At 55.6% G+C, this 12,312-nt stretch overlaps 3 protein-coding genes across 3 annotated transcripts; 2 read left to right on the plus strand and 1 right to left on the minus strand.

The window, feature by feature from the left end:
* Positions 1-2,445: 2,445 nt before the first annotated feature.
* Positions 2,446-3,910, plus strand: SPSK_00032 (uncharacterized protein; the record flags this gene model as incomplete). The annotated part of the gene is made up of 2 exons (XM_016727013.1): positions 2,446-2,537; positions 2,596-3,910. The coding sequence occupies 2 exons, from the start codon at positions 2,446-2,448 to the stop codon at positions 3,908-3,910; spliced, it is 1,407 nt and encodes a 468-aa protein (XP_016582527.1).
* Positions 3,911-4,284: 374 nt separating this feature from the next.
* Positions 4,285-6,063, minus strand: SPSK_00025 (LMBR1 domain-containing protein 1; the record flags this gene model as incomplete). Its single annotated transcript, XM_016727008.1, has 1 exon — positions 4,285-6,063. One exon carries the CDS (start codon positions 6,061-6,063, stop codon positions 4,285-4,287), a length of 1,779 nt encoding a protein of 592 aa, XP_016582528.1.
* A 996-nt stretch (positions 6,064-7,059) lies between these two features.
* SPSK_00004 (cleavage and polyadenylation specificity factor subunit 1) lies at positions 7,060-11,722 on the plus strand (the record flags this gene model as incomplete). Its single annotated transcript, XM_016726989.1, has 4 exons — positions 7,060-9,175; positions 9,247-9,548; positions 9,625-11,047; positions 11,118-11,722. The coding sequence occupies 4 exons, from the start codon at positions 7,060-7,062 to the stop codon at positions 11,720-11,722; spliced, it is 4,446 nt and encodes a 1,481-aa protein (XP_016582529.1).
* Between the last annotated feature and the right edge of the window lie 590 nt (positions 11,723-12,312).

The following is a 12,312-nucleotide window of genomic DNA, read 5'->3' on the forward strand; positions in this document are numbered from 1 at the left end:
ACAACGATGACATAGGATGCCGACACAGGCAAGAGCGAACAGTAAATTTAAATCAGGAAGTCACGAAAGGGAGGCAGAGAAAGGAAATAAAACGCCGTAAGCGACCAAGCCTCCCTGTAAAAGACAAATAGGTCATCCTGCCTCGGGATCAGCCTACCAACGCTTTGGCTTGGCTCTCTGCCATCTTTTCCGTCTTGGCAACATTTTCATTTTGGTCCGCGGTCATTCATTTGGGGCGAGCGAGCTATTGCCCCCCCTTTCTGGCGCGCTCTTCCCACTTGAGCCGTTAAGATTTGTTACCTGGGGACTAGCGCCAAACAAAATACGACGTGCGATGTTCAACTCTTGGGCTGGAAAGAACGAAGCACAAGGGGCGGTCAGATTCTTGTCCCGGGAGTATCTGCCTTGTGTTTAATGGGTACACTGCCGGTTCGTAACTCGTAAAGAGCAAGATTGTCTCGAAAATTGACGTGGCTTGATTTACAACTTCGACGCCCTACGCAGCTGAATGCATCGGGAATGTGACATGAATGCGATCCCTTCGTTTCGCTCGTGTTAACATTCGAACAAGCAGGGGTTTTTGGTGGTCCATCTCCGTCATTTCGGTGTGGTGGGCCAATCAGCAGTCTTAGTGACTATTAAAAGTAAGCCACAATTACACTGAAGAGCGCTGTCGCCGCTGAATTTACAGTGAAAGCCTTAGCACCCTTAGGCGTGGACCAGCAGGCGAGTTATGCTTCTTCCTTTTCAGGGGTCTGTTAGCACTAGCGCGACCTTTATTTCATTCCTCGCTCCTCGTCGGGCTCGTTCAGACGATTACTGGACTTGCAGGACGCTAACACAAGGTCCGGGCGTGGCAGGGCACGAAAAACAGTGGCGACGGAACAACGACGGAACATCGAAAGAGGGTTGCCAGCAGGTCGAGCTGGCCGAAAACTTCTGGAACTGTTCGGCACAGCCACAATTACTGACCCAACCCAGCACTCAGTGTAAGGAAAGCGCAGTTGGGCGGGATAATTTGAGATCGTCCGAGGAAAGAACAAAAAAGAAGAATCTCCATTCAGCGTCATTTTGGAGCATTTCTATTCGCGTTTGGAATCAGCCTACACCCTAACAATGCGATTTGGAAGGAGACTCTCAGATCAAAGCGCATATGGGCTTGTCCGTGTATCCGTATTAGCACCAAATCGGCATTTGAGATGCACTCCGTTGTCCGGTGGATACGCGATTACAAGGCTTTCGAGATGCCCTGCGCTACAGCGCTTTCACGTATTAAGCACCACACTGGGGAGTAATTACAGCGCGCTGCACTGCCCGGATCGGGCGTAGGTAGAAAAGGAACATCGTGATCGGTCCAACGCCGCTCGCCATTTGCCTCTCCGTCCTACCCACGGAGCACATGTCCCTACTTTGATTCGCGTGTGTAATGCAAGTACGAAGCATCACCCACATCCGCCCAGAAGGAATGCCCGTTAGGCAGGCCGCACGGCATATTGCCCCATTCAGTTGGTGCTTGCCCTGTCCCAAGGAAAAACAGAGAAACTCGACAGACGAGGATCAGGTATCAGGCACCTTTCCAACAGCCAAGACGAAGGGGCGGAGGTTGAATCTCGAACATGTCAAGATGCTCCGTTGGCAAAAACCCGCCGACTCGAAAACAGTCTTCACAATCCAAGTCAATCCAGGTTTGGAGCAATTCAACTTTGCCGGGAAACGAGAGCCAGTATCTTACAATATATGACGTGCATTGCCATTCAAAACACTTCAAAAACAAAAGAAAAGATACTTCTCATAATAATATCTATCGTTTCTATGAGAGCAAAATGGAAGAAGCCATGAGCAGTCCAGGATTATTGTGAGAATAACTAAATTACTCTTAACGCCTGTGTACCCGACGTCATTTTCAAGTTTCATTTTCACTATTGCATGACTCGAAAGTCTTGACTTTCTGCTTATGTGCAATTTTCAGTTCATGTGCCTGACAAGACCTAGCAATCCGTCGGCAAGAGTATCCCTACGACCGTTCGCAGCATCCCGACATCCCACTGAAAGCTAACTGTAAGGCAGTGCCACTAGTGCGAGGCACAGCGCAAGGTTCCCCAGAATGGAAGTCGCGTCATACTCAGATATTGCTTAGAGTACGACATTGTAACGACCAGCAACAAATCACAGAAAGTACATCTCGAAAGCATAGTCAGGAAGCCTGCGGCCGGGCCGTTCTCCAAAGGACAACCCTTCTTCGCATCTTTCCTCTCTGCGGCGGCCGTACCCTCCCTCCGCACCTAGGACCCGCTCGTCGTATTCTCCGTTGTAACCCTTTCCCATCTTCTGCATTTCCCCTCACGTTGTCGATTGTTGCACAGCCTCGTTCGCCTCTGCACCCTGCACGCACGATTACACACCGGTCCACGGAGTTCGGCAAAGCACTGGCTATTGGACCACACAATGTCGGTGCCGTCCAAGCCGGACCGGAGCTTACTAGACCGGCTTAATGCGCTGAAGCCGTCGAGCGTCTCGTTGGCCGCGCCACAGCAGAGGTATCTTGGATCACAACAACTCGTCATGTGGCTGGATACAGGTTACTAACACGCCCAGTCCTGGTGACCCGGCAACTACAGCAACAACAATAGCCCCAACTGGTGACATATTGTTCACTCTCCCATCTAAAGCATCAGTCACAAGAGAAGACCGCCTAGCCGCACGCCTAAAAACGCTGCGGGAAGTGCGCGATGGAAATGGCAGCGATGTTGACAATGCCAATGAAGTGAGTGGCAAGTCGGAGAAGCAAGTATCATCTTCATCAGAGAAACAGTCTTTGAAGAGTGGCGGTGCCGCAGCCGATGGAAACAGTCCTAGGGCAGCCGACGCCGAAGAAGGCGAGGCAGTAGACGACCCGCTGTTCTATGTCGATTACGAGGCGGTCGACGATTTGCTGCTTGATCTCGCCGCAGAAGGCCTCGGTGAGGACGAACTCGGCGAAAGTGATGATGAGGCTGACCGTCTTGCACGTGAAGATGGAACAGACGGTGGTGATGACGATGTAATGCCACTGCCAAGCGTCCCAAAGGATCTGAGGGATGCATCCAGTGGCGAAGAAGACGATGATGCAGACAACTCCCAAATGGTTGAGGATTTGCTGAAGAGCCTGGCAGGGACGGCCTTCAAAGACGATATGCCAAAAAGCAGCAAGAATGGTGCCCCGAAGACTGCCTCAAAAGACGCTGACTCGGACGACTCGGACGGCGAAGATATGGAGCGTGAAGTACGACGTGTCCTGGAACAGAACCAAGACGAGGCTGACCTGGCCAGACAAGGAGGCGAAGGCGGCAACGAGCAAGCAGATGAAGATGAAGACGAAGATATTGTCACTGGTCCTCGCAAACGTGACTCCTATCAGGAGGACAATATCCTACCACGGGATAAGCTGAAAGGCAACTTTCTGGGCCTCCCGACCGTCCCGACCAAACTTGTCGACCCGCCACCGTCCCCGCCGTCGCTCCCCTCTGCGCCTACCCAAAATTTACCCAACCGCGGCGACGACGACGACATCTCTGCCCGCCTCGCTGCCCTCCGGGGCCTCCAGGGCAAGGCCACCGGCCTCGGCCAAACTGACGCCTTTGGCATGCCCTCCGCCCCGACCTTCCACCCCGGCGAGGAAGAGGGCGGTGTCTTGAAGCGCGGCCACTACGGCCACGGCCGCCGCAACTACACCGACGCGGACCAGAAGGCCTGGTGTGTCGTGTGTCTAGAGGACGCGACAGTTCGATGTCTGGGGTGTGCCGACAACCAAGAAGGGCCCGAAGAGGACCAGAACAATGCCTACTGTGCCGGCTGCTGGCGGGACATGCATGTCGGGCCGGCCGCTGGCTTCGATGAGCGCGGTCACAAGCGAGTGCCTCTTGTGAGGTGACGACGGCATCCGGCTATCATACACACTTTGCCCACGTAGTTATAACGTATGACTTGATACAATTATTGAATTTCTTGCATACTTCCAAGCGTGTTTTTCCCCAAATCTCGCCGTTGCCCAATTTCGCCCGTAGATGCCAGCCCCTTTCCCTTCCCTAGGTGTGTTTCTGTGCGTGCTACCCCATTCCCAAGGAATATAATATGCAAAGCCAATCTGTTAAAACAAGGGTAAATAAAACAGGTGGAAACAACAAAACTAAAAATAAATACCAGCCTCGCCAGTAAACCATCCTCCCCATGAAATACCAATTGCCTGTACCAAAACTAAGTAACAAATGGATACAAAGCAATTCAAACTCACCACCTCCCCATCTCCTACGATTGCGAGTTGGACCCATAGTTGGCTCGGTTCTCGCCATTGCCCGTGCGGCCGGTGATATCCTGCCACGTCGCGCCAAACCGCCGGCCTGTGCTCGCCAGCAGGCCCTCCTCTTCATCCGCCTCGGCCTCCTCGTCAATTTCCGACAGGTTCAGCCGCGGGGTCCGGAACAGGGACGTCATAAACACAACCAGGAACACGCCCAAGAACGCAAACTGCGCCCAAAAGTCAATGGCCCCAAACACAGGCCAGTTGAGTGTTATCCGGTTCAAAAACGTCGACATCACAGTCGGCGTACACACGTCCTTGGCCGCGCGGTCCTGATACGCCTCCGAACAGGGCTTGATCCAGTCGGGGTGGCCCGTACAATCCGGCTGCTCGTCCGGGCGCAGTGGCGGGTTCATGCAAAACGTCTGCGTGCCGAAATTACTGTACTGCGGTGCCACCAGCATCGCCACTGCGTAGTTGATGGCCAGGATCATCAGTGCCAGCATCACCGTCGCCGCCAGGATGGCCTGCGGCGCCGTGCGGCCCTTTTTGATCTGGAAGATGCGCACCCACAGAAAACGGATGCCGACCGCGGCGAGACCTGAAATCGAGCTGCTGAAGAAGTATAGCACAAGCAGCGCCATCAGCACATAGTCCACGGGGAATGCTCGTGCCGCCTTCATAAAGATCCAGTTCGTCGGCTGGAACACGTTGATGTGGCCCAGGATGTAGCCGCAGTGCTGCTTGCACACCGAGTTCGCCGCCTTGTCAATACCCGTGATGATCATGGAGATCACAATTAAAACGGACAGGGCCAAAAAGAAGATGCCGCCCAGCAGCTTCAGCGGCCGGAACACCGCTTGCATCTTGTTCCACCACCGGAACACCCAGCTGCGACCCTCGCCACTGGCCTCTGCCGCCAGCCGCTCACGCCGCACCAGCGTACGCTCCTCGCGCATCAGCGCCTCCATCTCCCGACGGTCCTTGGCTGACATGCCGTCATTGCGACCGGCGTTGCGCATCTCGAGCTGCCGCTGCCGCTCGCGGTTCTGCTCTAGTGCCGATGCCGTCGTCTCGCTCAGCTGCGGCGCCGAGATTGAGGGAGCCGACTTGATAAACGAGATGGGCAGAAGAGCCAGGCCAGCGCCCGTGTACAGGACGTACAGCAATGTGCCGAGCGTCACCAAGAGGCCCACCGAAAAGGTCAGCGCCTTTTCGCCATTGTTCTCCGCAAGAAGCTTTCGGAAGTAGTCGAGGTCCAAGTGCTTGCCAGCGCCCTTACGGCCAGCCGCAGGCACGAAGAAGCCAATGAGGAAGAGCGCCACAACAAGCACGAGGAATACGGCTGTGTACTTGAATGCACTCCACAGCCGCCCGCTAAACGGCTTGTTGCGATTCTCGTCCTCGTCGATCTCGTCGTACTCCTCGAACCAGAAGTATGTGAACGGGATCACCACCAAGCACAGCAGCGCGTCGAAGCTGTACAGAGTGTAGTAGGCGATTTTGAGCGTGCTCAAAATGCCTTCAATGTGCTCGGGTGTAGCCCAGTCCTTCTTGGCGCCGAGAGAGGTGGCGGTTGTCGACGAAACGAGGGCAATATCGACGGGGAGCAAGAAGACGGTAGCCAGTAGAGCCGTGATGCTGACAACGGCGACAGAGCTGACACCCGCGGACCGGTCGCGCGGCGCCTGCCATGTAAACGTGGTGATAACGGCAGCCACCAGCGCCAGGCCGACAGCCACTGCATAAGCGATCCAGATCAGGCTGGTTTGGAGAAGGCCAGCCATCTTGGAGAGCAAAAGAAAATATAGGTGTTGCGGTCTGTGCGAATACGGCACGGGAGAAAGCGGGACAGAACAGTTGGTATGGGACGAGAGTGCAAAATGTAAAATGGTTAACCGGTGTAGCCGGTCGAGCTGGCGTCGGATGATTGAATGCGGATATGGAGACCTCGGAACAGAGCGTTGTCGTCAGGAACACAGAAAGGATTTTGCGTGTTAATAGTTGGTTTGTTGACTTGTTCGATTAGATCCGCGGGACCCATTCAGTGAAGCTGCATCATGACACCCTACGACAGAGTGTGGAATGCGCGCGCGGTCGTGTTGTGGCACCACGCTCGTTTTGGTGCTGCAGTGGGTTGTTTGGAATGAAGAGCAAGGGAGAGTGTGTCGAGAGGAAGTGGTATATGAGCAATTGTCTGTCGCAGCAAAAACGGAGAGAGGAAAGAGCAAACGAGAATTGAAGCGTGTTGAGAGGGTGCAGAAAGCTCGCCTTCCTAAATCGAAATCGAAGAGAAACAAGAACCTCGCCAGTTCGTGTCTTCCTTCAAAACAGGGTTTCAGGTCGTGACGCAATGGAAGCAAAAAAGGACCTCTGGCGTCCGCCACAGGAAGCTTATGTGGGTCAACCCGGCCATAGGCCTATCAGAACAACTAGCAACATTCAAGACTAGCGGCAGAGAGGTTGACTGAGAGCGCCTGGAGAAGGTGCGACCCTGCAAAAAGAGTTGCGTCTGGAAGTTCCTACCTGTGCCTGGGTCGCACCTGCCGCCAGCCAATCACCGAGCTCCACCCCGGTCTGCGCGTTGTCGCTGCATTTGGCAATTGGCGTTTGGCACCATTGTTCGACCTGATGGTATCGCGACACTAGTTTTTGCTGCCTCGAAACTCCGCAGTACGACTCACTGCAGCCCCTTCGCACCACACCACCTCCTAACCGACTGCGTTAACTTCAGCCCTTGCACGATCACGCGATAACATGGTCGTCCTTTGCACAAGACGACAATGCAGTGCTACACCGAGCTAACGCCGCCCACGGGCGTCACGCACTCGCTCACCCTTGCCCTGACCTCAGCGCGCAGCAACAACCTCGTCGTCGCCAAATCGTCGCTGCTGCAGGTATTTACGACCAAGGCCGTGCCCACAGACCTCGACGTGCAGGCCGACGCGAGCTCGACCGCCCAGGCCCCCTACACCCAAGCTGCGGCCTTCGACAGCCGCGTCAACAATGGCGATGGAGACGGGCTAGAGACGTCGTTTCTCGGCGGCGACTCTGCGCTTCTGCGGTCTGACAAGGGCATTTTGACAAAACTGGTGCTGGTGGCCGAGTTCACTCTAGCAGGGACCGTCACGGGTCTGGCTCGTATCAAGGTTGCGGGCACCAAGTCGGGCGGCGATGCGCTGCTCCTCGCGTTCAAAGACGCGAGGCTGAGTCTTGTCGAATGGGACCCCGAGTCCAACGACCTCTCCACAATCTCCATCCATTACTACGAGCAGGACGAGCTGCAGGGTGCGCCGTGGGCCGCACCACTGGGAGACTATGCCAACTTCCTCGTTGCCGACCCCGGCAGCCGATGTGCAGCGCTTCGATTTGGCGCCCGCAACCTTGCCATTTTGCCGTTTCGCCAGCCCGACGAGGAGGATATTGACATGGATGACTGGGATGAGGAGCTGGACGGGCCGCGGCCAGCCAAGGATGCGGCTGCGGCCGTGGTCACCGGAGCAGGCGGGCCCATTGAAGACACGCCGTTTGCGCCTTCGTTCGTTCTCCGCCTCTCCAACCTCGACCCAACCCTTTTGCACCCCGTCCACCTCTCGTTCCTCCACGAATACCGGGAGCCCACCTTTGGCATTCTCTCCTCGGCGACACAGCCGTCGACTGTCCTCGGCCGTCGCGACTGCCTCTCGTACATGGTGTTTACACTGGATTTGCAGCAGAAGGCGTCTACAACGATCCTCTCGGTCACCAATCTGCCCCAGGACTTGTTCCGCGTTTTTCCTGTGCCGTCGCCCATCGGCGGTGCTCTGCTCATTGGCACGAACGAGCTCATCCATATCGATCAGTCTGGCCGTGCTAATGGCGTGGCTGTGAACCCTTTCACGAAACAGAGCACATCCTTTGGCCTCGCCGACCAGTCGGAGCTCGGCCTGCGACTCGAGGGCTGCAATATCGAGATTATGTCCCCGGAGTCAGGTGAGCTTCTCCTGGTTCTGAACGACGGCAGGATTGCGGTGGTGACACTCGTTTTGGACGGTCGGGTTGTATCCGGTGTGAGCATAAAGCCCGTCTCACAAGAAGCGGGCGGCGGGTCCCTTTTATCGGGCGTCGCCTACCTCACACGGGTTGGCCGACAGGCGCTATTTGCCGGCAGCGAGGATGCCGACTCGGTTGTCCTGGGATGGTCGCGGAAGCAAACAGAAACGACACGACGGAAGCAAAAAAGCGGCGACGAGCCCTTTGATGACGACCTAGAAGACGGCGAAGAAATTGAGGATGAAGAAGACGACGACGACCTGTACGGGGATGGTCCGTCGACAATACAGCTATCTAGTGCGCAGGGCGGCTCTGGGAAGGGCAGCGGCGACTTGAGCTTCCGCATCCACGATCGCCTGATCAGCATCTCGCCGATTCGGGACATGACCTTTGGTACTCCGCCTTCATCAGGCGAAGCAGGTAAATCAATCAACGAGAAGAAGATCCGCAGCGATCTCAGTCTGGTCTGTGCTGTTGGCCGAGGGAAGGCAGGGGCGCTGGCGCTTCTGAACCGGGAGATCAATCCCGAGCCCATCGGCGTCTTTGACTTTTCCGAGGCACAGGCATTGTGGACCGTGTGCGCGTCCAAGCCGATTCCCAAGACGCTCCAGGGCGAGAAGGGTGGCGCCACGGTTGGCGACGACTACGAATCGCCAGCCCAGTACGACAAGTTTATGATTGTGGCCACGGAAGAGGAGGACGGCTTTGAACGGTCTCACGTCTACGCTGTCACCGGCACCGGCTTTGAAAAGCTTACGGGCACCGAGTTTGATCCAGAGGCCGGGTCGACGGTGCATGCCGGCACCATGGGCAAGCACAAGCGCATTATTCAGGTCCTCAAGTCCGAAGTGCGGTGTTACGATGGAGGTAAGCTTATATCGCCCTTTATTGCTTTCATCTTTTTTACATCCTTTTCTCCCGTTTGCTAATCTTTGCAGACCTTGGTTTATCGCAGATTCTTCCAATGATGGACGAAGACACCGACGTCGAGCTCAAAATTTTGAGCTCAAGCATGACCGACGAATATCTGTTGGTGATCCGTGACGACGCAAGCGCGTTTGTTGCGAAGATGAACAAAGACTTTGAGCTTGAGGAGCTCGAGCGGGAAGACGAGCCGCTGACTTCGACGAAGTGGGCAACAGGCTGTCTGTATCACGACACGATAGGTGCCTTCTCTGACAACGCCAGTGGAGAGGGGAACATTCTGATGTTCCTGCTTAGTGAAGCGGGACAATTTCACGTAAGAGACCGTTTCCATGCCTACTTTTAATTGACCGTGCTACTTTATCTCATGCCGCTAATTAATATCCTTCCAGATCTACTCACTCCCCTCGCTCAAGCAATTATACGTTGCAGACGGCCTCAGCTACATACCTCCGCTCTTGTCGGCAGACTACACGGCGAGACGGGGCACGACAAGGGAGGAGCTGACAGAGCTTCTGGTGGCCGACCTGGGTGACACAGTCGCCAAGTCGCCGTACCTGATCCTCCGCCACTCCAACGACGACTTGACCATCTACCAGCCGATCCGGGCGAGCGTGGCTTCTGCCCCAGAGACACTCGCAAAAAGCCTCCGCTTCTTGAAAGTACCAAACGGCACCTTTGCAAAAGCGCCAGCTGTGCCTCCTCCGTCACAAGATGAAAACAGCCCTCCGCCCCGCATCATGCCGCTGCGTGCTTTTGCCAACATTGGTGGCTACAGCACAGTCTTCCTCCCCGGTGCCTCGCCCAGCTTTGTTCTCAAGTCGGCCAAGTCGTTGCCCAGAGTGCTCAACCTCCAAGGCAGCGCCGTCCGGAGTCTCAGTTCGTTCCACACGCAAGGATCCGAGCGCGGATTTATCTATGTCGATGCCGAGGGATCCAGTCGAGTGTGCTCTCTGCCTGCGGGCACCAGTTTTGCCGAGCTAGGCGTATGCGTACGCAAGGTCCCACTCAATGTCGATACCAACACCGTCGCATACCACCCGCCGTCCGAGGTGTACGCAGTGGGCGCCAGCACACTCGTCGACTTTGAGCTGCCCAAGGACGAAAACCACCGGGCCGAGTGGGCCAAAGAGAACATTTCGTTCAAGCCGCAAGTCGAACAGGGCCAGCTGCAGCTCGTCAGCCCCGTCAATTGGACGGTCATTGACACGGCGGAGATGGAGCAGTATGAGGTAATTATGTGCGTCAAGACGCTCAATTTGGAAGTGTCCGAGTCAACCAACGAGCGCAAGCAGCTGGTCACGGTAGGCACAGCCATCTCGCGCGGCGAGGACCTGGCCATCCGCGGCCGCGTGTACGTGTACGACGTGGTGACTGTGATTCCGGAGCCGGGGCGGCCAGAGACGAATCGCAAACTCAAGCTGGTAGCCAAGGAGGATATTCCCCGCGGCGCCGTGACGGCGCTCTCGGAGATTGGCACACAAGGGTTGATGCTGGTGGCGCAGGGGCAAAAGTGTCTGGTGCGCGGTCTCAAAGAAGACGGCACGCTTCTGCCAGTGGCGTTTATGGATATGAACTGCTACGTCACGAGCGCCAAGGAGCTGCCGGGGACCGGCCTGTGCGTAATGGCGGACGCGTTCAAGGGCGTGTGGTTCACGGGGTACACGGAGGAGCCGTACAAGATGATTCTGTTTGGCAAGAGCAACACGCGGCTGGGGGCCATCAACGTGGACCTGCTGCCCGACGGCAAAGAGCTGTTCATTGTGGCGACCGATGGCGAGGGCAACCTCCATGTCCTGCAATTTGAACCGGAGCGTGAGTAGCTGCCGTCCCTGTCAACAACTGAGTGACTGCTTGTTGCACAAGTACTAACAAACATGCCCAGATCCCAAATCACTGCAGGGCCATCTTTTGCTGCACCGGGCCACATTCTGTACAGGTGCGCACTTTGCCACAAGCTCGATTCTACTGCCGTCAACGCCAGTGAACGACGACGATGCTGCTGCCAACGGTCGCCCCAATGGTCACCCCAATGGTCACACCAACGGGGATGAAAACGGAGGTGCAAACGTCGCCATGGGAGTCGACGACGACGACGAGCGCCAGGCCGGACATCCACCCGCGCAGCATCTCTTGATGGCCAGCCCCACGGGCGTGCTCGCCTCTCTGGCGCCACTGTCCGAGTCCGAGTACCGCCGGCTATCGTCACTGGCCGCGCAAATGGCCACGTCGCTGACGCACACTGCCGGCCTCAACCCCAAGGGCTATCGCGTGGCGGCTGGCGCGGCCGACGATGCGGCCATTGAGGCGCCTGGCGTGGACGCCGCAGTGGGCCGCAGCGTCGTGGACGGTGCACTGCTGGCGCGGTGGGTGGAGCTGGGGTCCGGGCGGAAGAGCGAGATTGCCGGGCGAGTAGGCTTTGCCAGCGCGCTGGATGCCCGGGCGGCGCTTGAGGGCGTGCTAGGCTGGTCGCGGATGTCGTACTTTTAAGGGTCGGCGAGAACTCTGTGCCTTTTATCTTTCATATGACTGTAAAATAGTACGCCATATGTTCTGGGAGTTTGAAAATAAAAGCGACTTTGAAGAGTGAAACGACTCGAGTGCTGCTTGTTTCTGTCCAGAATACAAGACATATACATACAACTAACTTATTAGGGTGCTTCTGATGTATTCATGTGGCTTGATTTGTTGGTTATTTTCGATTTAATGAACCTATTAATTAATTATTTTTACGAAATAAATGCTAAACATAATATGCATAAAAGCTTTGATTTTACAACTAGCAGATAGAAGCGAGACAAATGCATTTATTGGATGTAAAAGAATGTAATAATATAAACCAGCCACGAGTCCGTTGGTATATCATCCTTCATATAACATTGTTCAAAACGAGGCGATATCATAATACTGTGCATTGACAGCAGCTTGGCATCTCATTGGCTATTGACAGCCGGTCGTGCTGATTGTGGCGCTAGTTCGTATTTGGGAGTTTCCAGAAAATTTAGCGTCTCCCCGCATGAATTGGAAAGCAGGTGAGGAAGTGTCAAAAATGGGAAGGAGCCGCCAACAAGACGGCACAA

The sequence above is a fragment of the Sporothrix schenckii genome (genome assembly GCF_000961545.1).
Source record: "Sporothrix schenckii 1099-18 chromosome Unknown Cont51, whole genome shotgun sequence".
In the NCBI taxonomy this organism is placed as follows: domain Eukaryota; kingdom Fungi; phylum Ascomycota; class Sordariomycetes; order Ophiostomatales; family Ophiostomataceae; genus Sporothrix; species Sporothrix schenckii.